The sequence below is a fragment of the Eulemur rufifrons genome, chromosome 7 (genome assembly GCF_041146395.1).
Source record: "Eulemur rufifrons isolate Redbay chromosome 7, OSU_ERuf_1, whole genome shotgun sequence".
NCBI lineage: Eukaryota > Metazoa > Chordata > Mammalia > Primates > Lemuridae > Eulemur > Eulemur rufifrons.
Genome location: NC_090989.1, coordinates 99,415,004 through 99,440,554, shown reverse-complemented (window position 1 = coordinate 99,440,554; position 25,551 = coordinate 99,415,004). Strand labels below are relative to the sequence as shown.

The window sequence follows — 25,551 nt, the reverse complement described above, 5'->3', positions numbered from 1 at the left end:
TATACAAGCATATCATAAGTACATAGTAATACTTTGCTAATTATAGGGCTAGAAAATATGAAAGATGGAATTACATCAATTATTTTGTTTCATCGTTTTGAATGTACTTTTAGTATTAAATACACAGCAAATGCTTATACTTAAAGATAATGCCTTTTTCTTTGGCAACCAAAACATGTTATCCTTGGTTAATCAGAATTCATTTCAAAAGATAAAACATCTTACAGGTAAGCACAATATTTAGTGCTGTAGACCCACACTCTTGTTGGACTGGCTGCTTGATGATCGCTCTCGTTCTTTAGTAATTTCCATCTCAATTTTGGCTTTGATTTTCTCCCAATCTATTTGGAGCTGCAATTGAAAAAAAGAAGAAATATGCTTATATAGCATAAGATATTTTTGTTTAATCCAAAGTAATCAGGAGTAAAAATAGAATGTATGGCTTCTAAAACATTAGAGGAAAAGGAGGCATCAAAGAAAAGTTAATAAGAAATAATGCTCAAAAAACATGAAATAGCTTTAACAATAAGACCCAACAGAACAATTATATAATAAAAAGCAAAGACTCTCACTGTGATTCAAAAGACTGAAATCCAGTTGTAGTTATTTATAAAAGGAGAATCTAAACAGGTGCTCAGGGACAAGGTAGGGGAGAAGAGAGACTGTTCTCCTTCAAATAAGAGGAAAAATGGACAGGTTTTGGTCACTGAGCCATTTTTCAAATAGGCTAGTCCTTCATATCTTATATATTGACGTTTCCATTAAAAGCTTGGCTATGAGGAAAGAGGGATCATTAGCTTCCCCTAAGCATATTCTGCAAAAGGGGCTACTTTGCAAAAATTCGTAAAGTGACATAAAGACATAGTGGTCATTGACAATGATGAAAGAATATTAGCAGAAGCAGAAGGAAAGAAAGTTTGGGAAACACAAAAAAAGAATAATTAAAAAGTGATAACATTTTTAACTATTTGCTTCCCTTCTATCCATGACACATTCTCCCCTCCCCTAGTTCAGCCCTATCCCTCTCCTAAGTTCATTAGACTTGATATTAGGAATGGACTCTGTTCGAGTTCTATGAACAACTTTTTTTTTTTTCTTTTTTGAGACAGAGCCTCACTCTGTTGCCCGGGCTAGAGTGAGTGCTGTGGCGTCAGCCTAGCTCACAGCAACCTCAAACTCCTGGGCTCAAGCGATCCTCCTGCCTCAGCCTCCCAAGTAGCTGGGACTACAGGCATGTGTGACTGCGCCCAGCTGATTTTTTCTATTTTTAGTAGAGATGGGGTCTCACGCTCAGGCTGGTCTCGAACTCCTGACCTCAAGCGATCCTCCCACCTTGGCCTCCCAGAATGCTAGGATTACAGGCATGAGTCACTGCACCCAACCTTATGAACTTCTTTAGGAAAATATATTATACCATTTAACAAAGTTTGGAAATCACTAATTTAGGAATGTGTGTACTCTCTTAGGTAAGATATGGGAAAAACTGGGTCCTAGATTAAACTAACTCTGATGTACAATGAAAGAAACCCAAATCCCTGAGATTGAGCCAAAAGTGAATATGTTTTTACCTCCATGTAAGGGAGGTGAGTGGAATAAGTAGTATTAACCCAGATTGAGGTAATACTTGCTGCTTGAACAGATCCATCTTAAGTAACTGAGAGATTAATTTAACCTTAACAGGACTTCATGCTTCTTTTACTTTGTGCTAGAAATTGATGAAATTAAGTATTTGGTTCTTTTTATTTCAATATCCTATGTATGAATATTTTCTAGTGTGAAATAATTTGTAAATATTTTGGGTCACTTTTGTTTAAAATAATAATTCCGGATGTGAGGGTGATCTGGCTGTGACATCTGTCATCCCACTGACCACCAGGGTTTATTCGGTTGATCTGGCTGGCTAGGTGGGTGTCCCCGCACTGCTCCACGTGTGTCCCTCCCGAAGCTGCGCAGTTAGTCATAGAGGATGACCTTCCCCAATAGAGGAGAACCACTCTTTGGCTAAGGGTATATTAGTAGCTGTGCTCCCCTGCTAGAACCTCCAAATAGGCTCTCAAAATAATAATTCCACATACTTATTTATAATACATAAGATAGATTAATTAGTAGAATTCCTCTTACTCACAGAAGACAAGTGATAGTTTGTTGAAAAGCAGAGCAAATGTTAGATTATTTGAAAGGCTCATTTTTCAATCAGGCCAAAACTTGATATTTTTTAAATGGCAAAATACTTATTTCCACGTCTAACAAAATATTTACAAAGACAACAAAACTTGATGAATGCCTTGGCCTTCTTCCAGCCTTAAATTGACTTACATATGTTTCTCAAATCAATCTCAATAAAACCATATATTGATGGTATACTGAACAACTGTTGCTCTGTTCCGCCAGAAGTCCATCCAGTAAATTGATGACATCTATATCAGTTACTTGTTATAATACAAATGAAGGTGTCAGTTTATAGCTATCCTACTGAAAATAAATGTTTCACTTTCACTTTGGCGTTTATACAGTTTTAGAACAGTGTTCTACAGATAATTTAGTTCTTGGATTAGAATATTTATAATTGTAGGCTTTAGATAAGGATTTTCTCTGACAGCTGTCAAGTGACTTCTATACTAAAAACCATCCCTTTCTAGTACAGGGAGTGCCAATATTATTTTGTACTTCTTATTCTAGTCCTGAGTGAATTCTTACTCACATAGAAGCAATTTCAAAATCATAACAAATGGCTCTACCTCCTCTACCTCATCTCTCTCTCAGCTGAAAATCAGCTTCCCACTTTACAGAGAATATAGTGGCCATCAGGCATGGACTTACCTATATCTGTACCTACCTTATCTCTTTTCCTTCTGTTTCAGGCCAACCTCCTCCCATATGTCCCTGCTCCCATCTTCTTTGACATGTCTGGAGCATCTGCCTTCAAGTATTACTCACACACTCAATTTCCTTCTTTTCACTAGATCCTTCTTTTCATCTTTGTTTCTCTATTCTGTCTCCCTACAAGCTACCACTCTCATTCTTCTCATTCCTGACTCTCATCCTCTCCCCAGACCACTGTAATATGACTGTGTTCCTGCCACACTTCAGGAACGTTTCATTAAAGCCACCATCATGTTTTCTGTCCTTGTCCTATACACTTTCTCTGCATGATTCAATTATTTATTCACCAAATATTTAGTGATTAGTATATGCCAAGGATTGTCCTAGGTAGGAGGATTCAGCAGTGCACAAAAATAATAATCACTGTCTTCACAGAGAGATAATAAACTCTGACAGATAATAATGGAAGAGTCAGATAAACATATATATAGTATGTCAGAAGTGGTAAGTATTTTGAATGTAGGGAAAGGAGACAGTGAGCACCAGGGGTGGAATAGGAAGTTTGAGTGTCATCAATTTACTTGATAGACTTTTGGTTGTTTTACAAATAGAGTGATCAGAGAAGTTGATGTGTCCGAAAAGTTGACATTAAGACCCGAAGGGGATGAGTGAGTGAACCCATGTGTGTATCTGGGGAAGGGCATGGTGACGTGGGAAAGAATAAGGCCTGGGATAGGAGCATTCTCTAGACCTTGTTGACCACTGCTCTTTGAAAAATCTCTCATACTAGAGTGTATACTACCACTGTCTTCTGATTTCTGCTCTTCTTTCTAAATACTTCTTTCTTTCGCTCTCTCTCTCTCTTTTCCCCCTATATTCTTCCCTTAGACAATGTCAGAGAGGAAATATAATTTCTCTCCAACCCTCATAAGTTCATAGGTGGGACTTGTAAAATGTTTTGTTAGAAATTGAAATGAGTGTTTTGCCATTTAAAAAATATCAAGTTTCGGCCAGGTGTGGTGGCTCATGCCTATAATCCTAGCACTCTGGGAGACTGAGGAAGGAGGATTGCTTGAGCTCAGGAGTTCAAGATCAGCCCGACCAAGAGCGAGATCTTGTCTGTACTAAAAATAGAAAATATTAGCCGGGCGTAGTGTTGTATGCCTGTAGTCCCAGCTACTTGGGAGGCTGAGGCAAGAAGATCACTTGAGCCCAGGAGTTTGAGGTTGCTGTGAGCTGATGCCACGGCACTCTAGCCTGGACAAGAGAGTGAGAATCTGTCTCAAAAAAAAAAAAAAAAAAAAAAAGAAGAAAAGAAAATTAAGTTTTGGCATGATTGAAAAATGAGTCTTTCAAATAATCTAACATTTGCACTGCTTTTTGTAGACCTCTGCAACAAGAGACAGATTAAAAAGAGAAAAACAAGCAAGTTTATTAATGCCCGTACTGCACATCATACAGAAGAAACATTAATGAAAGGAAACTCAAAGCAATGTCTTGGAACTCTTGACTTATATATCATCTTCAACAAAGAACAATAAATATCAGAGAAGTGACAAGACAATGAAAGGCAGTTTTAGGCTTGCAGAGGTAGGCAACTTTGGGGAGGTAAATATATGGGAAGAAACTAATGAAGTAAGGTTTGTTTGTGATTCCTCTGGTGTCATCTCTGAGCTGATAAAAGTCTCCAGTAAAGGAGAATTCATATCCTGTCTTTAGGTGAAAAAGGAGGAGGATAGAGAGAGCTCTTCTTCCATTTTCTCCTTCTTAATTGCCTTTAGCTCAAAAATATTTATGTCAAGGAGGCATATTTTGGAGTATCACATTCTGGTTTCCTTCAATATTAACTGTTAATATTCACGAGGGTTCCAACCATAGCTTTCTCATGCTTCCCCTAGGAGATCTCCTCAACTCATATAACTTCTACTATATACCTTTATGGTTATGACAATAAATTTAGTTATCTAGCCCTGATTTCTTCTTTGCCAATATCCTTTGGTGTTCACATTTATATTTCTAATTGCCTACTAGATATTTCCACCTGGACACCCCACAGACTCTTCAAACTCAAAAAAACATTGGATGTATTCAAACTCAAAGATCCAAAACTTATATATTCTCATGTATTTTGTATCTAGATTAATGGCATCCCCATCCACTAGTTGCCTACACTAGAAATATTGAAGCCATTTCTTGCCTTGCCTCAGCACCTCTCCTCCCACCTCCAACCACAACTGTTCTCTTAATTTTACCACTGAACTTTTTCTTACATTAATCTTCCCCTTTCCATCTCCTAGTAGGGTTATTATAGTAACTTCCTAACTGGTCTCCTAGTCACCACCCTTGCCTGTAATCTACCTTTCACATTTGAAGTTATCTTTCAAGTTGTTCTCTTGATCACAAACCTCCAAGTCTTCTCATTGCCTTCATTATGAAGTCCATTCTCTTACCATGTTATTAAGACTCTTCAGTGTCTTGTCCAACCAATATTGTAACCACTCAGGACCCAGAGTGGTCACTCAAGATTCCTCCCCATTCTTTCGGGACCCCATAGATTTGCTCTTATTATTTAATATCACATCTTTTTACTCACAGATAAAGTCATATGATAATTTTGTGGAAAATTTTAAGTTTCCATTTATTTTTAGGAATCAGGATTTTAAGAGGGAAAAATAATCCTATTACTTCCCTTCAATGGCTTCCCATTATTTAATTTGCCCTATTAAATCCTCAAGTCAATCTCTTTGTTGCTTTCACTCTTTTTCACTTCAGAGCTTTCCCTTGCCTGGAACAAGTCCATCCCCACTGCCACCCACCCACACCCAGCACCCTCCCCCCGCCAGTCAGCTCCTACTGTTCAACCTTTAGAGCTCAGCTCGAATATCATTTGATTTGCTTGGAAAAGGCTCTGCTGGGCCAGGAGTGGTGGCAGGGTGCAGTGGCTCATGCCTGTAATCCTAGCACTCTGGGAGGCCAAGGTGGGAGGATCACTTGAGCTCAGGAGTTCGAGAACAGCCTGAGCAAGAGCGAGACCCCCATCTCTACTAAAAATAGAAAAATAAGTGCAACTCTATCTCAAAACACACACACACACACACACACACACACACACACACATATGAAGGAAAAGCCTATGCTTATTCCCCTACCCAAGGTCAGGTTCTTCATTCATAAAGTCTTATAGCACCACGTATACCTCCTTCAAGGCAAGTATCACAGATCAAATTAACAACTAACTATATAACTAACTGTCACCTCCATTTGAATATAAACTTCAAGAGGACAGAGCCAGTGTCTGTCGCATTTACTATTATATTCCAAGCACCAAGGAGAGAACATTTTCCACAGAAGGCACTCAATAAATACTGAATGAATACAAGGTAAATAAATACCCAGCAAATATGTGATCACCTAACAATACTGTAAGGTCTTAAAACCTGCAAGGCAGCTTAGGTAATATGAATAGCTAAGTTTAAAGTGGTTTATCCAAAGTAGAGTGTTGACTCTTTAAAATCTTCTTCCAAATTCTATACTTGCTGAAATTCTGCTCATGAATGATTTTTTCACTCTTTCTTTTTCCTGGCATAATGTTTTAAGCATTTCTTGGATCTTCTACTTCTTGCACAGAGTATGTATTCAATAGATTGAATGCATTCTTTGAGTGGATTTTATTTGCCAGACTTAAAATTTATTTTACAAATATTTGCTAAACACCATTGCAGATCAAGTAAAATTACTCTAAATAATAGGGTTCTTGGAAAAAAGTACTCTTTGTATGAATCCCAGATGCCATATTTTAAATTGAAAATGGCCAAAAAATGTTTCAGGTCTCATAAACGAAAGTGTATATCAAACTTCTCACTTGTTCCCTTATGATAGATTCCATTCACTTATAAACTTTTACATAGTATGCATTGTTAGCCCACCAGAATTCACCAGATATCTGGAATAAATTTCTCAATGTTATTTTTAAATAACCCTTTTCTATTCAACTCTTAGTTCTAAAATAAAAGGTTTATGTAATCACAATTTTGGCAAAGATAGGTAAGGATGGATAATGGATTATGACTAGATTACAGACTTAAATGAAACCAAAAGATCAGCAAGCAGTATAGATATCCCCAAAAGCTATTTTCCTAGGGTTAAATTTTGTTTCATTAGTAGGAAGTTTTTAAGTAAAAAAATAATTTTCAGCTTAACACACTGACTGCCACACTAGAAAATAATTTTTTTCCCTGGGCCACGGTGTTTTCTAAAACAAAATGATCCTTTCTAATTTAATGAAAAATTTGTCATTTTTTTATTGTTTTCTGTATGTGAGTTACATTCAATTGAGTTGTATGTGAGTCATGACATACTTATTGAATTTGTTTCAGAGAATTGACTCTTCATATGTTTCACAAGGCCCTGGGCTCAAAACTAGCATGAGTTAAACACAACTCACATGGCGGTTAATGTGTTAAAATACTGTTTCATGATTTTTGGTTAACTCCAAATAACATTTATGAAGAAGAAAAGTAGGAAACTAGAACATAGTGCCATAGGGAGTCAAAGTAACCTATATAGTTTCAGGATGAAAAAAAACCCCAAAATACCTAAGAAAGCCATGTTGTTCTGGTTATCTCACTTTGGAAATTTCTGCTACTTTTGTGATTAAAGTATCACATTTTGGTAACAGTTGAATACATATATAATGAAAAAGAAGATATGGATGTTAAGTTTTTGCTATCTAAAATAAAATTTCCTTTAGGGTAAGACTATATTTTCTATGTTCTCAAAAGTATCTCATGTGAAAATATAGAAAAAATATTGATGGTGATGAGGAGAGGAAGCAGAGTAGCATTAATCTGGTTTAAAATTATGCAACAAAATAAATTTAAGGTGGGTGCTCAGTTTTAACATATGGCCATATTTTCAAAACTGACAAATAGATAAGACAATCTGGTGATTCTCTAGGCTGCTTAGCACTATATTGGTGGTGGTGGCTGCTGTCATAGTCTCTGAGTTAGGGTATAGCCGCAGAGATCCCAGGGACCCTGAGTTTGTCCTAGCAGTAGAGCAAGCCCAAACTCTAGGGTTCACTTCAGTACTAAGCAGGTTCCAAAAGAAAATAAAAACAGTCTGTGGAGCTTCCATAAAACACATCCCCTTTCTACCATAAAATTCACAATTGTAGCTATCCTGGACCCAGATGTTGAAGTTGCACTGCTAAACTCTAAGAATGACCCCAAAGGCCTCACTACCCTGAAAACTTTTCTGAAGTGCAGAAATGTAGACCAAGACACACAGTATTCTAAATATGGTAAGTGGATAATGTTTGCTTTAGTAGAAATTATAAGTACCTTCTCACTACCTTCTCTTCTCTTCCCAAGGCTCCTCTAAACCACCCTGCCCCGAGGATGGGTCAGAACATTACATTTTATTCTATCTCAAGAAGGAGTACTCCCAAATAGTCTATAAGCTCCATGAAGACAGAGGCTGTATCTGATTCAACACCTAGCATAGTGCCTAGCCCAGAGTGAAATGTCATAAACATTTTTTGAATAAATGAATGAATAAAAGGCTAAATAAAGTTGTTCACAGAGCTGGAAGCAAGGTCAGCCCTGTCTTGGAATCACATCTCTTAGGAGTTAAGCCTCTTGGATCTACATGGCTAGTGACGTGAGCTCTATTTCTGCTATCTGAGCCTAGAAAGATCTGGGTAAGTGGCCACAATCAATTATGCTCAAGGGAATGGAGCAAACTCCCTTGTTCTGGTTTTCCTTGTGGGCTGACATATACTGGAATAACTTTCCTCTTTATATTTTTTCTTTTAAAAAATATTTATTTATTTTTTCCAGAGACGGGGTCTCACTATGTTGCTCAGCCTAGCCTTGAACTCAAGTGGGCTCAAGTGATCCTCCTGTTTCAGCCTCCCAAGTAGATGGGACTATAGACACATGCCACCATGCCCCAGAATGACTGTTTTCTAATTTGAGCGATAAAATCTGAGTTTCTGGTAGATTCTTCCAAACGGGAGGCAAAGGTTGAGTCTTCTTTGATTCTAGAGAGTAAAGACTTACCTAGCATTAGCACCTCTACGAGGTGCAAACTAGCTCCCCAGAATTCTACAAAGTGACCAACTATGAATATTCTGGCCAGTGCCCTCTGTGCTTATGTATTTCCCCTGCAGCAGAAAGAGCAGCTGGTGTCAGATAAAATTCAGATGTTAGAAGCTTTTATCCCAGCCATCTATATTATTTGTTTAAAAATATCAAATAGCACCCAAACTTAACACAAATTGAATATTATGAAAACATGGCTATAAGATTCCAGAAAAAAATTGTAAGGCAAAAAGTAATTCTTTTAAAGATTATGGTATGAGTCATTCAATTTTTGTGTTGTTGAAATGAATATGGTACATATTTATAAAGCACATACATTATTATAAAATATTATTTAATACTTACACCTTCTGCATATTGCAAGTATCGTTTATTAGTTTCCTGTTTACCAAATGTTTCCAAAAACTTCTGACGGTAAGCAAGAACTGTATCAACATGTGTTTTGTATTTTACAGCCAATTCCAGTGCCCTATAATGAGAAATGAAATAGATTATCAGCATTGCTTGTTTTAGACTCCATGGAGAGTGTAGTTAAGGGGCAGAGGGTAACTAGGTGTTCCCTCTGCTTATTTCATAATATGAAATGTCATTTTCTACCTTATCCATTCTGCAAATTCATATTTATACTTAAAGGCCCAGATCAAACATGATTTCTTCTCCCTGACCAGCTCTCCTTGTAGAAATAAATGACCATTATCTTATCTATAGTCCATACCATTCATACATACTATTACTATAGCACTGCTTATAGTGTATTGTAATTATTGTTTATGATTATTATAATCATATTATTTATGAGTCTGTGTCCTCCACTAGCCTATACATTTACTAAAGGGAGATCTGGGTTTCATTTCTCTTTGTGCAAGTGTGGTAAATGTTCATTGAAAATTTTTTTGAAATTATCATATAATTCAAGTGAATGAACTTCCCCACAATGTAAGTGATTCAATTATCTTGACCATTTTGATAAGTCTATAGTGAGTTTATAGAATTAAAAACTGATATCCTTATGTTATTACTATAGCAAATTAACAATCTTATGAAAATAACAAATTGAAGTTAAGAAGTCTAACAAAATGCCTTTTGCCATGTAAGTCTCAGAAAAAGCTAATAGCCATTTGAACTCTGTAATTCAATCAATATTTATTTATCTATGCAACTCAGTTATTTTTAAAGTAACATTTTATTTAAATAGAAGATAAGAACTAAATGAATAGCTGAAAACAGTGGTAAAACACCAAAGACACAAATCTACACTCTGATAACAATTTGCAGGAAAATAAAAAGATTAATCCTCAGTTCCAGGAATACTTTCACAAGTAGGTTTTGGACAGCTTAGCCACTGCAATTCTGTGCATAACTCATATAATACTTGAGTCAGGAACAACTCAGTGGACTATAGCTTTCCTATACTGTTCACTGTCATCTTGTTTTAAAATATGGGTAACAGTCATCGTAATAGTAAAAAATATATTATTTCTCGAGTTCTCTTGCTTTCTGAAATGACATGTGACTTATTAATATTCCAATCACGATTTATCACATCCAACTATTATAAATCTGTTGTTTTAGACAAGACTGACTGGTGATTAGATTTTCTGCAACTTGAGACTCTTCGGTAGGAAAATTCAGTTCATTCTTAGCATGCTTTTGTTTGCCTTACTATTGATCAAACTAAGTAGTCACTTTAAAAACTGCTTTAGATATGCTGTGTGTATTGATAGACATTTGAAACAGACATTAAGGATTTAATATGAAAAATATGAATATAAGTTATGTATACTACAAAGGGTAATGTCAAAATTAAGCAAAATGATTTCTTATAAATACATATTGACATATGCTATATTGTGAAATCCAAGGGTCAGTATTTGCTACCCATCACGGACTCTCACGAAGTTCTCTTATTTCTCTGTGACTTTAAGTCTTTCAGAGAGAAAGAAGATAGGTAGAAGGGAATATGAAGGTCCTAGAATATAGAGGAACAAAAGTGGAAGATAAAAGAAGGCAAAAGCAATTCACAGAGGCTCAGAAGAGAAGAAATGGATGTAAAGATGCCTCAATTTTTCTAACCTTCTTCCATATAACTTATCCCTAAGCCTCTGATTCCAGTGGTGTATGTGTGAGTGGATAGCACCTTTAGAAGCTCCATTTCCCATTCTTTCTTTATGATTGTACATGATGGGGGAAGGAGATCTTAATTATGTAAAACTGAAAGTGTTCTAAATGGAGAGTACGTAAGCATCAATTCTGGGTTGAGGCTTTTCAAAAATTCCAAAAGAGATATCTTGGTATAGAACATCAATGTCTTCAATTATGTAGAAAGAATAGAATATGATGTCTAATCCTGCATTTAGATGCTAGATCCTAAGGATTATCTACCATTATTGTCATTATCACAATAAAATACGTATTAATTATCTGACTGAAAAGCAATAGCTAAAGGTAAACATTCAAATGATACGTGCTATTTTAGATGTTCTCTAAAAGCACACACTGGGTAAAAAATGTTTCCTTACCACATTTAGGAGGGAACTTACTCCAAATTATGTAAGGGTTTTGGGAACAGTATGTCTCTAGTTTTAAAATGGTTATTTGGCAACCAAACAAATGTGACATTAGATTCTAAGGCTGGAATAAATCCACATATTTTAAATAGAAGTTATATAAAAAGATGTTATAACTTCAAGATATGATCTTTGCATAACTTGAATAAAGCAAAATAACTTTGTATAATAGAAGATTAGAAATTATTTTTATTAATACTTACATAAAGGATCAATATGGATATCTGGAGCTTCTAGTTTCTACTTCTTTTAACTTTTTTTGAGAGCAGGTTGCCACCAAATGTCCAAAGTGGAGCAAGCATAAAATGTTCTTACCTACAACTTTTTAAGAGCTGTACCTTATTAGGTTACAGGCAATTTTCAAATTGAAATATGAAAGAAGTACAAACCAGCAAGATAATACTTATCAAATGGAATAACACATATGAACAAAATAAAATCTGTTCCCTTCTAGAGGATTGGAACAAATATAGAAATTTGGGGATGTTAAAAGCAATCTAATAAATTTATTATCTAATACTTAAATTCTATCCTTCTGGAATGATAGAATATCACCATTTATATAAGCCCTAATTAATAGATTTGGGCAAAGATAATCAATGGCTGCTAACATCACCAAAACAGATGATCAGTCATTATGGAAATATACACAACACCACCTATAATGAAGCCTTACCAAATCAATAAATAAAACCTAAATCTAATCAAGTTTCTAGATTCAACAGCCAATTTGCAGCTAATTCGGGGGACAGAGGAATGTGTTAAATGACACCACAAAGATGCAACCAATGATGTCCAGACTATGAAAATGCTATAGGTCCTTCTTCACTGGGAAAATTATATAAGAAAACACAAAAAAGAATAAGAGAATCTATAGATTAAAAGAAACTTAAAAATATATCAACCAGCCACAAGGTATGGATCTTTTTTTTAGATCCTGATTCAAACCATAAAACAAAACAAAGCAAAACATTTATGAGATAAACAGAGAAATAAGAACACTGAATATAATGATTGTTAACTTTTTAAGGTATGATCATAGTATTAATATTGTGGCTGTGTTAAAAACAACTTTTAGAGATGCATACTGAAATATTTACAGATAAAATGACATAATGATTGAGGTCTGCTTCAAAATAAGCGGTAGGGAAAAGACTCGGAGAGGGGTAGAAATCGTCCACAAATTGATAATTATTGAAGCTAAGTGATGGGTGCATTTTGACTCCTTACACTAGTCTGTCTAATTTTATATATGTTTGAAATTTTCCATAATAAAAGGTTTAAAAAATTCCACGTTTTGGTCCCTCCTGATTTCTATTGCTGAATCCTCTTCTTAAACCAAATCCTTAAATGTTGGTATTCAGTAGAGGTCTGCCTGCTTCCCTCTTTTCTTTTTGTTCTTTAATTCTTCATGATTAATCTTAGCCATACTCATGGCCTGGACTACTCTCGATATGCTGATAATTTCTTGAGCCACTTTCCCTCAATGTCTAGGACCTCTCCTGAACTTCACACTTGTATACCTCACTCTCTGCTGGGCCTCATGAACTGCATAAATCAAGGCAGTTAAAGTTAAACAAATATTTATATAAATTGTTGGACAGCTTAACCACCACCCCACACTTCCCACAAAAGAATTCATCCAGTACAGATTTGGTCTACACACATACCAAGTGTGGGCTTTCCCTGCTACTAAAGTATACAAATTCAAGCCCTGTCAGCCTTTCTTAGTACATATACAATACCAAAACATTTTTTAAAAACACTGTTTGACAATACAAGCCAGTTCTGGAAATCCTAGTTTATAAAAATGATCACCTACTCAATCCGGAAAAGGGGAATACATGTGAAGAAAAAAATAAGATCTTTTTTAAGAAGACATAATCTATATAGATAGACATGCAAAAACCTATTAGTTAGTCAATCACACAATTTTGTCATCCATGCTATGTTTGAATATCTTTGCAGATGATTTTACACTCTAAGCAGGCTATTCTTTGGATTATACTGATTTTTATATTGAATCCAAATATACATCCTTCTTACTTCTACCTTTTCATCTTAGTCATAGCATTTAGAGTTGTACAATCAAAACTGTTGTCACAGAACTTTGTTGGTTTTATTCACTGCTGTATCCCAACACCTAAAACCTGGCACACTGGAAGTGCTCAATAAATATTTAAAAAATAAATAATAGCTATCATTTATGGAGGGCTTACTATGTGTCACACAGTATTCTAAGAGATTTTCATGCACCATTTTATTCAATCCTGACAATACATGTGAGGTGGTTGTTGTTATCATTATTTTAAACATAAGGAAATTGAGGCTTACAGAACTTCAGTAATTTGTCCCAGCTCACATAGCTAGTAAGTGCAGAACCAGAAATCAAACCTAGATCTGATTCCAAAGCCTTATTCCTAATCATAACATTTGCCCTTTCACCATGCAACAGCCCTTTCCAATAAGCACGTTTAAAATGACTAGACATTTTACCAAAGACAGTTGATTTTTTTAAAAGCAGATCTCCATGTACTATCTAAATACAGTCATCCCTCTGTACCCTTGGTTCTTCATCCTTGGGTTCAACCAATCTTGGATCAGAAATACTGTATTTGAAAAAAAATGGACAGTTGCATCTGTACTGATCAGGTACAGATGTTTTTATCTTGTCATTATTCCCTAAACAATACGGTATAATAACTATTTATAAAGCATTTACATTGTATTAGGTATTATAAGTAATCTAGAGATGATTTAAAGTATATGGGAGGATGTGTGTGGGTTATATCTAAATACGACATCATTTTATATAACAGACCTGAATATCCCAGATTTTGGTATCCCTCTCGGGTCCTGGAACTAATCCCCATACCCCTCAAGGATACTGAGGGATGACTGTATGTGTAATATGGTAGACACTCAATAAACATCTGCTGAATAAATGAATGTGCAATTGGAACAAATTATTCCAAATGGTTTCAGAATTATCTGTAGAATTTAGAAATGAAGACAATACATAAGTATCTTAAGAGTTTCTTAGGAACTCTTAATTACTTTTGCTGATTTGAGGTCATTTCTTATCCAATCTTGATATTTATGGTGACAGCAATAGAAACTACGTTTCATTCAAGCAGGTCAAAGGTCAAGAATGACATGATTAGATTTCCATTGTGAAAAGATCACTATGACTGCAACGTGAAGAATTTGGTAGGAAAGGGATAAAATATGTGTAGGGAGATCAGTAATGACATTAAACAGAAAAATGTGGATCAATTTAGATAAGGGGTGCTGATAGTGAAGTGGATGAGTGGAGAGTATCTGAGGTATTAAGGAGGGAAATGGTTGATAATAGGGAGGGAAGAAGGTGAGGAAAATGTCAAAATAGCTCCTTAATTTCCAGCTTTGTGCAACTGAAAGGACAGTAAGAGACAGACCATACTGGAAGAGGGCCAGGTTTATTAGGTAATAAATATAAATTTGAACTCAAACATGAGATATCCAATGGAAATGTTGAGTATACAGTTGGATAATTGGATTCTGAGAAAGGAAATATGGCAGAACAGGGGGCTAGATGAGAGATACGTATATGGGAGTGTTAAGTGTATAAACAGTAATCAGAATCCTCGAACAATGGTCCTGGAGCTTTATCATTTTGTCAGGTAGACTTAGAAGTGTATAGATAGATAAAAGCAAGAAGCACAAGAAAAGGAGATGCCAGGTAGATAGGAGGAATGAATGCCCAGGATGCATTCTCTTTCTGATTTACATCTTCTTTGCCTCTCTTGTTTTCTCTCTCCCCGATATCTAACAATCCTACAGTAGGGTCACCTACTGAGAATAGGAAGTGGGAAAAAGGGAGTGTGCAGCGAACAAGATACAGGGATAGTAGGGAAAGTTTGAAGCCTCAGCAGAGAAGAATAGGTATAGCTACATGACATAAGCCTCAAAGGATGACAGATTTTTTAAGATAAGAAAGTAAAGAAGGAGGCAAAAAGGACACCAACTCCATTCACATCCAGATCCTAAGGAATGTAGAGTTAGAATAAATTGATTCTATTTGAGAGGACTGCTGCAGAAGCAGTGTTCTTTGGCAAGAGGTAAATTTCCCTTAGGTCAAGGAGGTACAAGAAATGTTCAGAGGGTTATATTATGGGCCATCAGAGGCAAATTTCCTCATCTTCCTGCTATGATACCTATTGGGTGCATATATCTACACCCAATAAATATTTGAAGAGGAGGAGTGCTTCAAAGTGATTAAGAGTATTGCATAGAGATTAAGAACATGAATATTAAATATATACTATATATAAACAATATAAATTGTTTCTTTTCTTCAAGAAGTATATAATCTAAAAGGAGAAAAATGACATAAATCTCTGCAAAGACAAATAATTAAAGAGATAAACAGCAATCCAATAAAACAACATAAGCAATGGTAACTAGCAGTACCTATTTAATTGGTTGGTGATAAATTTAGCTCCTCTTTGATATTTTTGATATTAGAAGACTAGAGTTTAAGTCCTAGATTTTCCACTTACTTATAAGTAAGCCTCAATTTCCTCATTTGTAAAATGGGGATGATAATAACTAATCTCCTAGAGTTGTAGAGATAACCTAATGAAACAATATATAGAAAGTGTTTAGCACAATTAATTCCTGGCACATCATGAGCACTCAATAAGTGAGGGATTTACTATTATTAATGACAATTAAAAGGGAATTCCTAATGAGGTTGTATATTCTTTAAAATAAGGATCATTAAAAAATTTGGAGGGGCTGGGTATAGTGGCTCACACCTGCAATCCCAGCACTTTGGCAGGCTGGCAGATCACTAGAGGCCAGGAGCTCGAGATCAACCTGGGCAACATAGCAAGACCCTGTCTCTACAAAAAAAATTTTTTAAATAAAAAATTAGCCTGGAGTGCTGGTTTGCAACTATAGTCCTTGCTACTTGGGAGGGTAAGGTAGGAGGATCACTTGAGCCCAGGAGTTCAAGGTTACAGTGAGCTATGGTGGTGCCACTGTATTTCAGCCTGGGTGACAGAGCAAGACCCTGTTTCTAAAAAAAAGTTTTTTTTTTGTTAAATTGTACAATGTTCAGAAACATTGGTTGAAAGAATGTTATGGACGCTATTTTTCTTCATTTCTCATAGAACTCTGTCAGCTTGGTAATGGTATATAAAATTTTCTATCAGTTATTTAATACAGATTTTTAAAAATATTATTCACACTCTCTTTCCAAACTAGTTATCTCAAACTTTATCAATTATGAATAAATTGAGGACAAGGACAATGGCCTATTCATTTTTGTAGAACAAAAGCCATCTTTCATGATCTTTTGTACAGTTAAACAATGACAATGAATTTGCTTAAAGGACAGAAACAGAGTGGCTGAATAATTATATGAATTGATCATTATGCATAAATTATAAAGAGACTGTAGTAGTCAATCACAAACTTAATCATCTGTCATTTTTGTTACTTCTATTCAAGGGAAAGATAGAAGTACAATATCTACAAAAGTTCTAATCTAAGGGAGTTTTAAGTAAAGGGCCTTGCAGTTGACTGATATACGGATTGTTTTTGAGTCCAGAGAGAAACAAAGATCATGAAAGAAATTTTGAACCCAGAAAAGTATGCCAATTTCATAACATAGTAACTTTAGGAATATATAAGCACTATAATTTTATTAGTATTCACTGAGAGACATACACCTGACAGAATGAATAGGAGGAACCCAGTATGTCATGGAGAAGAGCAGCATGCCACTGTGTCTCAAAAAGCAATCTGTCCCAAAGCCTAATGTAAGGGTGATGGTTGCTGCTGACCACTCATTATTATAAATGCTTTTCTCTTTCTTCCTTAGCACCACAAATCTCTCTTGGCTCTTTCCTTTCTCTGCCTGTCTGACTGCTTTATGGGATAACCTCTGGTGTCTTTCTCTTCTTCCATACATCCCATAAATGTAGGTGATGTCCTTTTACTCCACATATTCCCCAGGCAATTGCATCCAATTCTCTGGCTTCAACTACTGTTCATTTATTAATGACTCCTAAATCTTCATCTCCAGCTCAAATCTTTCTCGTGAGCTCCAAGTCCATTTAATCAATTATTCTCACATATCTCTTCACAAATTCAACTTGGCCAAAATGCCACTCACTATCTTCCCTACCAAATCTGCTAACGGTACCACCATCTCTCCAGTAACTGAAACCAGAAATTTGAGAGACATCCTAGATTCTCTTTTCTTCTTCAGACCCAACTTCTAATCAGTCACAAGTTCAGAGAAGGCATAAATCTTTAATTGCAAACTACTCACAAATATAAATATGAATTAATTCTTCTGTGGTGTTAGGAAACTATTAAGTACAGTGGAAAATGTAATTTACTAAGTGATAGATGGAAGAATACATTAAGGTCAACCAGATTTTGGAGTTGATAAAAAGCATTTTTATTACCTTTCCCAGTTGTACAGATTAATATTGATCTGGATTGCTTGATAAACAAGGCCAGCCTGAAGAAGCACTATTTCAGCTTCCTGTATGTTCCCACTAAACATTAGTATGTGGGCCATTTTTGATTCTTTAGATGGAAGATCTTTTATAGAATTGATGTATTGAACCTTATCAATCTAAAAAAGAAAAGAAAAATATAACAGTGGATAATAATAGAAATATAACAAATTATGGTTAAAAAAAAAAAAACCACCTGTACATATAGGTAAACATTATTTACTTACTTCACCAATTGCTGCATAGGCTATTTCCGCAGTTGTCATATCTCGATTAGCAACTGCCATAGCAGCCAGGCAAGCCCACAAGGTTTGCTCCTAGAGTGAAATATAAGAACAATTATCTCAACTACATGGCTAAATTGTCTTAAAATAAACATTGATTTAAATACAATAAAATTACATTTTAATTAAAAAAGTAAAAAATAAGCATGATACTGAAAAAACTAATAATTTAATAAATTAATAATGTGAAAATTCCATTGTGGCCATTTTATTAAAATACATTAATAATACATAGTGAACTTCTTTTTGGAAAAAATTTTCTGAAAATTTTTATTTCTAGTTATCAAGAATCTATTTCTGATTGGTTTCCCTGATCCTCACCTAAATACACATCTGGGAACGACACCAATTGGATATCAGACTGAGGTGGGGGGTGGGGGAGGGGATGGGGGTATGCCTACACAATGAGTGCATTGCGCACCGTTTGGGGAGTGGTAACACTTGTAGGTGCTGACTTGGGAAGGGTGGGTGGGGAAGGGAGGGATATATACCTCATGATGGGTGCAATGTGCACGACCTGGGGAACAGACACGCCTGGAGCTCTGACTTGGGGGGAAAGGCGGTACAGGAGCAACATATGTAACCTGCAATTCTGTATCCCCCATAACAAGATAAAATAAAATTAAAAAAAATAAAAAAAATTAAAAAAAAAGAATCTATTTCTGAATTTAAAATAACTCAGGGTTATAAACCTTCCAGTCTTTTTGACAAGGTGTCAAATAATGTAATTTACAGAGAACCAGAGGTTCTGAGATAATGTTATTATGGCAAATCGCCACACATAACTTATTGTAAGAAAAAGCATCAAAAAGCCATTTCACAAATGTGTATTCTGAGGGATAACGGATGTTCAGTAAAAGAGGTCTATGGTCAAATATGTTTGGAAATACTAGATTCAACCAAGTTGGGAAAGGCTGATCTAAAGCAGAGATTAACCTTAGCTGTACAAAAGAATTATCCGAGCAACTTAAAAATTACATCCAGGCCTCAACCCAGACTTAATGAATTAGAATCTCTGTGGGGGTAGAACTTGGGAACCTGACTTTCAAAAAAGTTTATTGGAAGATTTTTATATACTAGTATGGAGAAACTACTGGTCTAAATCATAGCTTCTTCAGAGAATAACTCACATGGCAACATGTATCCATCTATATTGCCCATATCTTCACTTACAAAAGACATGGTCCTATTCACAATTTTTGCAGCCCTTAGCTATTGTCATTACTCATCTTTCACAAAAGTAAACTAATACACTATACACAACTATGAAAGTGAAATGTAACTTACCTTAACAAAGCGACAAAGTCTTATAGCATCTTCCCACTTTGAACTGCTTACATACTCATGGAGAATAGCAGGATATGGTGATATGCTTATGTGAACCAGGGAGCCATCAGCTCTTCTTATGGTTATCTGGTTTCCAGCAAAACTCACAATATGGGGATTTTTACTAAATTCACTATTGATAAAAAGCAAAATGCAATTTAAAGTTATGTTCTGAGCAAAATTTTTCATATATATTAAATTTGGGGAGTGGATTCCTGACATATATAGTCTCCAATCTCTAAAGTATGTACCCCCCAAAAAGTTAACTCCATAGAGAATGTATATATTCAAATAAACGTGATTCTAACTTGCTAATATACACTTGAAGAAAAATATACAGTTGGCAAAAATTATTACATACTTGGGAACAATTCCTAAAAGCATTTGAAGTAACCTTTTTCCCCTGAGCCTTAAGATAAATCATGAAAATGATTAAATAACAGCTTTAGCTTTTAAAAGTATTAAAGAGTAAACTGATAAAAATTAAGATGAGGGCACAGGAAAGGGAAAAAAATTAAGCTGAATTCCAAGATTAATTTGTCATAATAAAAAAGAAGTAAACTTTAAATATACTAACTCCTTTTCATTACTTTAAATACTTTTTAAAATAAGCTGCTTTATATTAACTGATTCTGAGTTAATAAAAAAAAGAAATAAAAGAAATAAAAAAATAAAATAAAATAAGCTGCTTTATTTTGATGCCTCTATAGTTCTGCTAAGGTTGTGAACTTGAATATCGAAAACGAATTCAAACCAGATTTGAAAGCTAAGCTCAGGTTTAGAGTTTTTGTATTCCTACTAATATTTTCTTAAGTGTAAGAGATCTGGCAATTTCTTTTTAGGAGAGTTTAGGAACATATTATAAGTGTGCCTGGTTTACTGAAGCATACAAATTAAAAAAAAAATTTAGTAACCTTAGTTTTTTTTCTACTTTTAATATCAACCAGAAAACTCAATTCTAGAGACGTATACATTCTTGAAAGTCTCAAAGCCAATGATAATCTGTGACAGAGTAAAGAGTTGAATCATTATCACAGGGTTGTACATCCTGAAAAATCTTAAGAGTGCCTATATTAAAATCACTCAATCTCACTGAAAAAACAACCTGAGCTAATGTTACACACTAAGCTTGAAAACTATATTCATATAAAGGACAAATAAAGAGTTCACATTTTATACATACTTGCAATGGATTTCCTCACTTAATTCTCATTAAGCTAGCTTTAGCTGAACAATTTATTTAGTTGCATCTGATTAAAGTGAAAGATACCTTAGAGGATTGAAAACAAAGGCAAAAACATGACACTATATTAAGAGTTTTATTTACCACAGTACAAAATTATATGCAGTAAAATGTTACCTTGCATCCCTTTCATATAATGTTTTAGGCAAAATGTCTCTGTCTACATAAACCGTATTGGGGTAATACCACACTGTAAATCGAGTATCTTGAAGTCCACAAAGGATATTGCATGTATCACTCCATGCCAAAGTATGCACCATTGTTCCTTAATTTAAAAAGAATGTTAATGTGCTATTAGATTCAATATAAAAGTTTAAAAAATATACTTTAAAAGCAGTTGACAAGATCCTATCTATTTTCTCATAGGTGTGACTTTATTTCCGCATTGCATAGTGGTGAAACACATGCAAAAATTCACATAAGAATTTTTGGAAATATTTGAATGCTCTACCTCAAACCATTATATTTTAATTTGCCAGTCTTTCTTTCAATGCCAACTTAGCTGCAGCAGCTAAAGACTTGCTATTAAAGTGGAATTAAGTAGCTAAGAAATGTTGTGAAACCAAAGCATTTTCACAGATTTCTTCAAGCAAGTAAACTATTTAATATATGAAAGAGCAGATTCTAAGAAAATTGACAATAATTAAAATGTAAAATGTGTCAAAATTATTTTACCGAGTTTGATAATTTGTTCTTCCTTCCCAAATCGTTTCACTGAGGTGATATAGAGATCTCTATTTTTATCAATGAAAGCAACTTTTCTATCATTGGTAAGTCCTTTTTGATCCAGAGCAATTTCCAAGATTTCATTCTAAAATTAAAAAAAAAAAATGTAAATTCTGGGTTAGTTTTAGTGCTTGACATAAGATCACTTAAATTATTTAATTATAATATTTTTTTCCAATATCAATCAATATCATTCACCTACTTATAATGATAAATGTCCCTGCTAAACAATTTTAAACTGCCAACATACTAATAATTCAAAAGCTGCACTAAAGTATAGATACTTTGCCTGAAATCTAAGGGAAAGAAACTCCTTGAAATACAATAAAATAATGTATATTTTGATACTCTGTAAGCTGAGAAACATTCCCATCTATCCTCGTGCTCTATCTTTAATAGACAGGGTAAAAGGGTGAGGCAAGTCTGAGTATCACACGAGAGGTCTATTTTGATTAATAAGTTCCTCATACTAAAATTTATTCTAAATAGATTGCCTAACACCTACATTTTAAAGATTTGTAAAAACAAATTCTTAAAATATGTGGAAATATATCGTGTTCAGAGCCTTAAATTTTACAGATATTTTCAATATTCATTTCCTGTGAAATAGGAAACAAACTTGTGATTTAGGCATTAGTATACTTACTTTGCAAATCAGAAGACTGAGATCCATAGTCATTAAGTGATCTGCTCAGAAAAAGCTTGTAGCAAGCATATCTAAAACTTACAATCCAGACTTCTGACTCCAAGATCACTGCTTTCTATTATACTCTAGTTAGTAAGATGAATTTTCTTATAACTAGGAAATGGTTTCATATGGATTCATTTCAATTCAATTCAAGAGGGGTTTATTTACTGCCTTCTATGTCTGAAGACTTTGCTAGGAATTGTGAATTCAATAAGAATAATGATCACATCAAGGCGTTTTATCTAAGTGTACCATAAAGAACACCTTTTAAAATAAAACACACATATGCCTTTATCCAAATTGATGAATCAGTCATATACCAATTCATAATACATTTTTAAAAATTTAGCTCTTCTCTGGAATACTTCCTTAAAATATATATTTCAAGGAAGAAAAAAATTTTTGTTCCATGTATATCATGGTATGCATGAAATATGACTCCAGGTATTTTGAAAATGGAAACCTTTCAGAGAAACTAATCTTTAACATAAAGAATTGCTCATCATCACCATATCAAAACCTAGTATTTTTTTTTAAACACTCATATCTGTAAAACAGATACGATTTTCCTCTCTAAGACATTCAAAATCAAAGGCAGACAATAATGAAAATAATGCCTAGTTACATAAGGGAAGTGGGGTTTCCCCCTTCAGCAGGGCTTCCCCATTTTCCTCTTGTCCAGTTCTATTATCTCCACTTCTGATTTATTCCTCCTCGGTCACTCTTTGTAGAAGGATACAAAAACAGTTTTGTATTTATTAGAAACTTCTCCCTTGCCCTAAATTAATTAATATTCATTTAATAATACAAAACTTGGACTGGGCACAGTGGCTCACACCTGTAATCCCAGAACTTTGGGAGGCTGAAATGGGAGGAATGCTTGAAGCCAGGAGTTTGAGACCAGCCTGAGCAACACAGAGACCCTGTCTCTATAAAATATAAAAAAATTATCTGGGCACAGTAGCATGCATCTGTAGCCTCCGCTACTCAGGAGGCTGAGGCGGGAGGGTTGCCTGAGCCTGTAGACATTGGAGGTTGCAGTGAGTTATGATCATGCCAATGCACTCCAGCCTGGGTGACAGAGCAATACCTTATCTCCAAAATAAATAAATAAATAAATAAATAATAGACTTGAGTCCTAGTTTGGGCTCTGTTATTATTTGGGAAGGTCTTGGGTCTTAGTTTCTTCAAATACAAATAAAATAGATTGTTTCTAGACATAGAAGGTGATTTTTCTATTCTTCTATAGAATGTAAAATTTTTAAATCCTTGGTATTATATATATTCTTTATATTGTATAAAAATGTACTGTGTAATTGAGTGAAGTGTGAGATATGGAATAAGTCACTTCCATTCACATAATTAGGAAATTGTAAATTTCCTACCCTTTGGAAATTCTTACAGTTAGGAAAAGTATTCTAGAGTTATTACATTAAAATAAATGTTTATTTAACCTTTTTAAATCACTCATTTCAATCCTACTAAGAAATGACTGACTGCATCTTGAAAAGCTGAGAAATTCACTCCTTTTTATATGCACAATCATACTAAAGAGGAAAAATTCTGCTTACATAGTCATGATTTAAAATGACTATAATGGAGAGGTTGTAGGGAAACAGGCACCTCATATATTATTAGTGGTAAGGTAGACTGATACAATCTCTTTGGAAGATAACTTGAAAATACTTATTAAAATCACAAATGCTCATATCCTTTGACCCAGCAACAACACTTCAAGAATTAATCCCACAGTTATATTAGCACATGTGCAAGAAGATGTATATGCAAGGTAATTCATCTTAGCAATATTATAATAGCAAAGACAAGCAACAACTTAAATGTTCACCATCTGGGCAAAGATTAAATAAATTCTGATACATTTATAAAATGTTATACTATACGGTGAAGGGAAAAAGGGTTGGGAAAGCACTTTATGTACAGCTATGGAAAGATTGCCAGAAATAAAATGTTGTATGAAAAAAGCAAGGTGCAGAGCTGCATGTTACATTTTTGTAAAAGAAGAGGAAAAGAACATGCATCAGATTTGTTTGTACATACACTAAAAAACTCTGAAGAATTTATAAGACATTAAGAAGAGTGGTTACTTATTTGGTAGAGAGGAACTATATTGACAAGTTATAGGTGAGGAAGATTTTTTTACTGTATACTTTTTAATGTTTTTTATTTCTGAACCATATGAATGTATTTGTTATTCAAATTTAATACTAATAATTACAAAAAGAAGAAATACAATGTAGAGTAATACTTTACTAGAAGTATTATATTAAGCAATAAATTAAAAGCATCTTTAGACTCTAACATATCACTAATTTAGAAGAATGACTCAATACAATGTGCTCCTTTATTTATTTTAAGGCTAAAAATTAGAAACCAATAATCAATTCACAATTCAGGGTCTTTCTGTGCTTCTACAGAGAATAATTTTTTTCAGTTTAACTATACTCCTAAAACCTAAAGAAAATGATGGCTAAGGCCAAGTCAATGAGAAAAATTGCAAGATGTCTAGAAACATAAACACATTTTTATTTACTGATAGGTGGTAAACCTAATCGAAATAAAATGTCACTGAAAAGCAGTGAAGAGCTTAGTCAACAGAGGTATAAGTCAGATCCTTTTATCTAATTTATTTGCATCCATAGCTTCCTGTTACACTGTACCAGTGTTTAGTCTTTGTGACATATTTTAGGCAAAATACTCTATGTAGAATGCACACTGATGTTAAATATAAAATTAATTTCTATGACTTCCTCCTTAAAACGAAAACACCAGTTTTAAAAAGGAAGTGAATAAATAGTGGCTATTTACATTAGAAGTAGTTAATGTCCATTACCTTATGAGAAAGAAGCTTCCCATCACCTAATGGTTTTCCAGTTGATGCCTCAAAGAGGAAGATTACTTGAAAAAAAGGAAAACATTAATTAATATGCTAAATTAGAATTTTTATTGGTAAATTTCAGTGAATTATCATAATCCTCATGAGAAATTATTTAACTCTCTGGACTATAGATTATCTATCAGCACTGAAGACCAGCAGCATCAAATTCCTATTTATTAATGGAGTCACATTTCTTATGAAAACAGCAGAACTAAACACTTCTTCCTAAAATAAATTCCCTAATTAAAATTGTTATTAATGGTATGGCATCATGCTCCATGGCTCAACAATGGTTAAGTCCAAATATGGATGTAATTTTATAATTCTGATAACTTTGATTTAGACCAATTGCCCTCTGAAGGTTTGCTGAAAGTCAATT

General features: G+C 34.4%; 1 protein-coding gene across 1 annotated transcript in view; it reads right to left on the bottom strand.

The window, feature by feature from the left end:
- Positions 1 to 225: 225 nt before the first annotated feature.
- Positions 226 to 25,551, bottom strand: part of IFT80 (intraflagellar transport 80) — a 107,608-nt gene continuing 82,282 nt past the window's right edge. Inside the window, exons 12-19 of the mRNA XM_069472997.1 lie at positions 25,128 to 25,192; positions 21,538 to 21,673; positions 20,980 to 21,127; positions 19,581 to 19,752; positions 18,237 to 18,326; positions 17,956 to 18,128; positions 9,273 to 9,396; positions 226 to 351 (exon numbers count right to left, since the gene is read on the bottom strand). Coding sequence (XP_069329098.1) covers positions 241 to 351; positions 9,273 to 9,396; positions 17,956 to 18,128; positions 18,237 to 18,326; positions 19,581 to 19,752; positions 20,980 to 21,127; positions 21,538 to 21,673; positions 25,128 to 25,192 — 1,019 coding nt within the window. The 3' untranslated portion in view covers positions 226 to 240. The remainder of the gene's footprint in view (positions 352 to 9,272; positions 9,397 to 17,955; positions 18,129 to 18,236; positions 18,327 to 19,580; positions 19,753 to 20,979; positions 21,128 to 21,537; positions 21,674 to 25,127; positions 25,193 to 25,551) is intronic.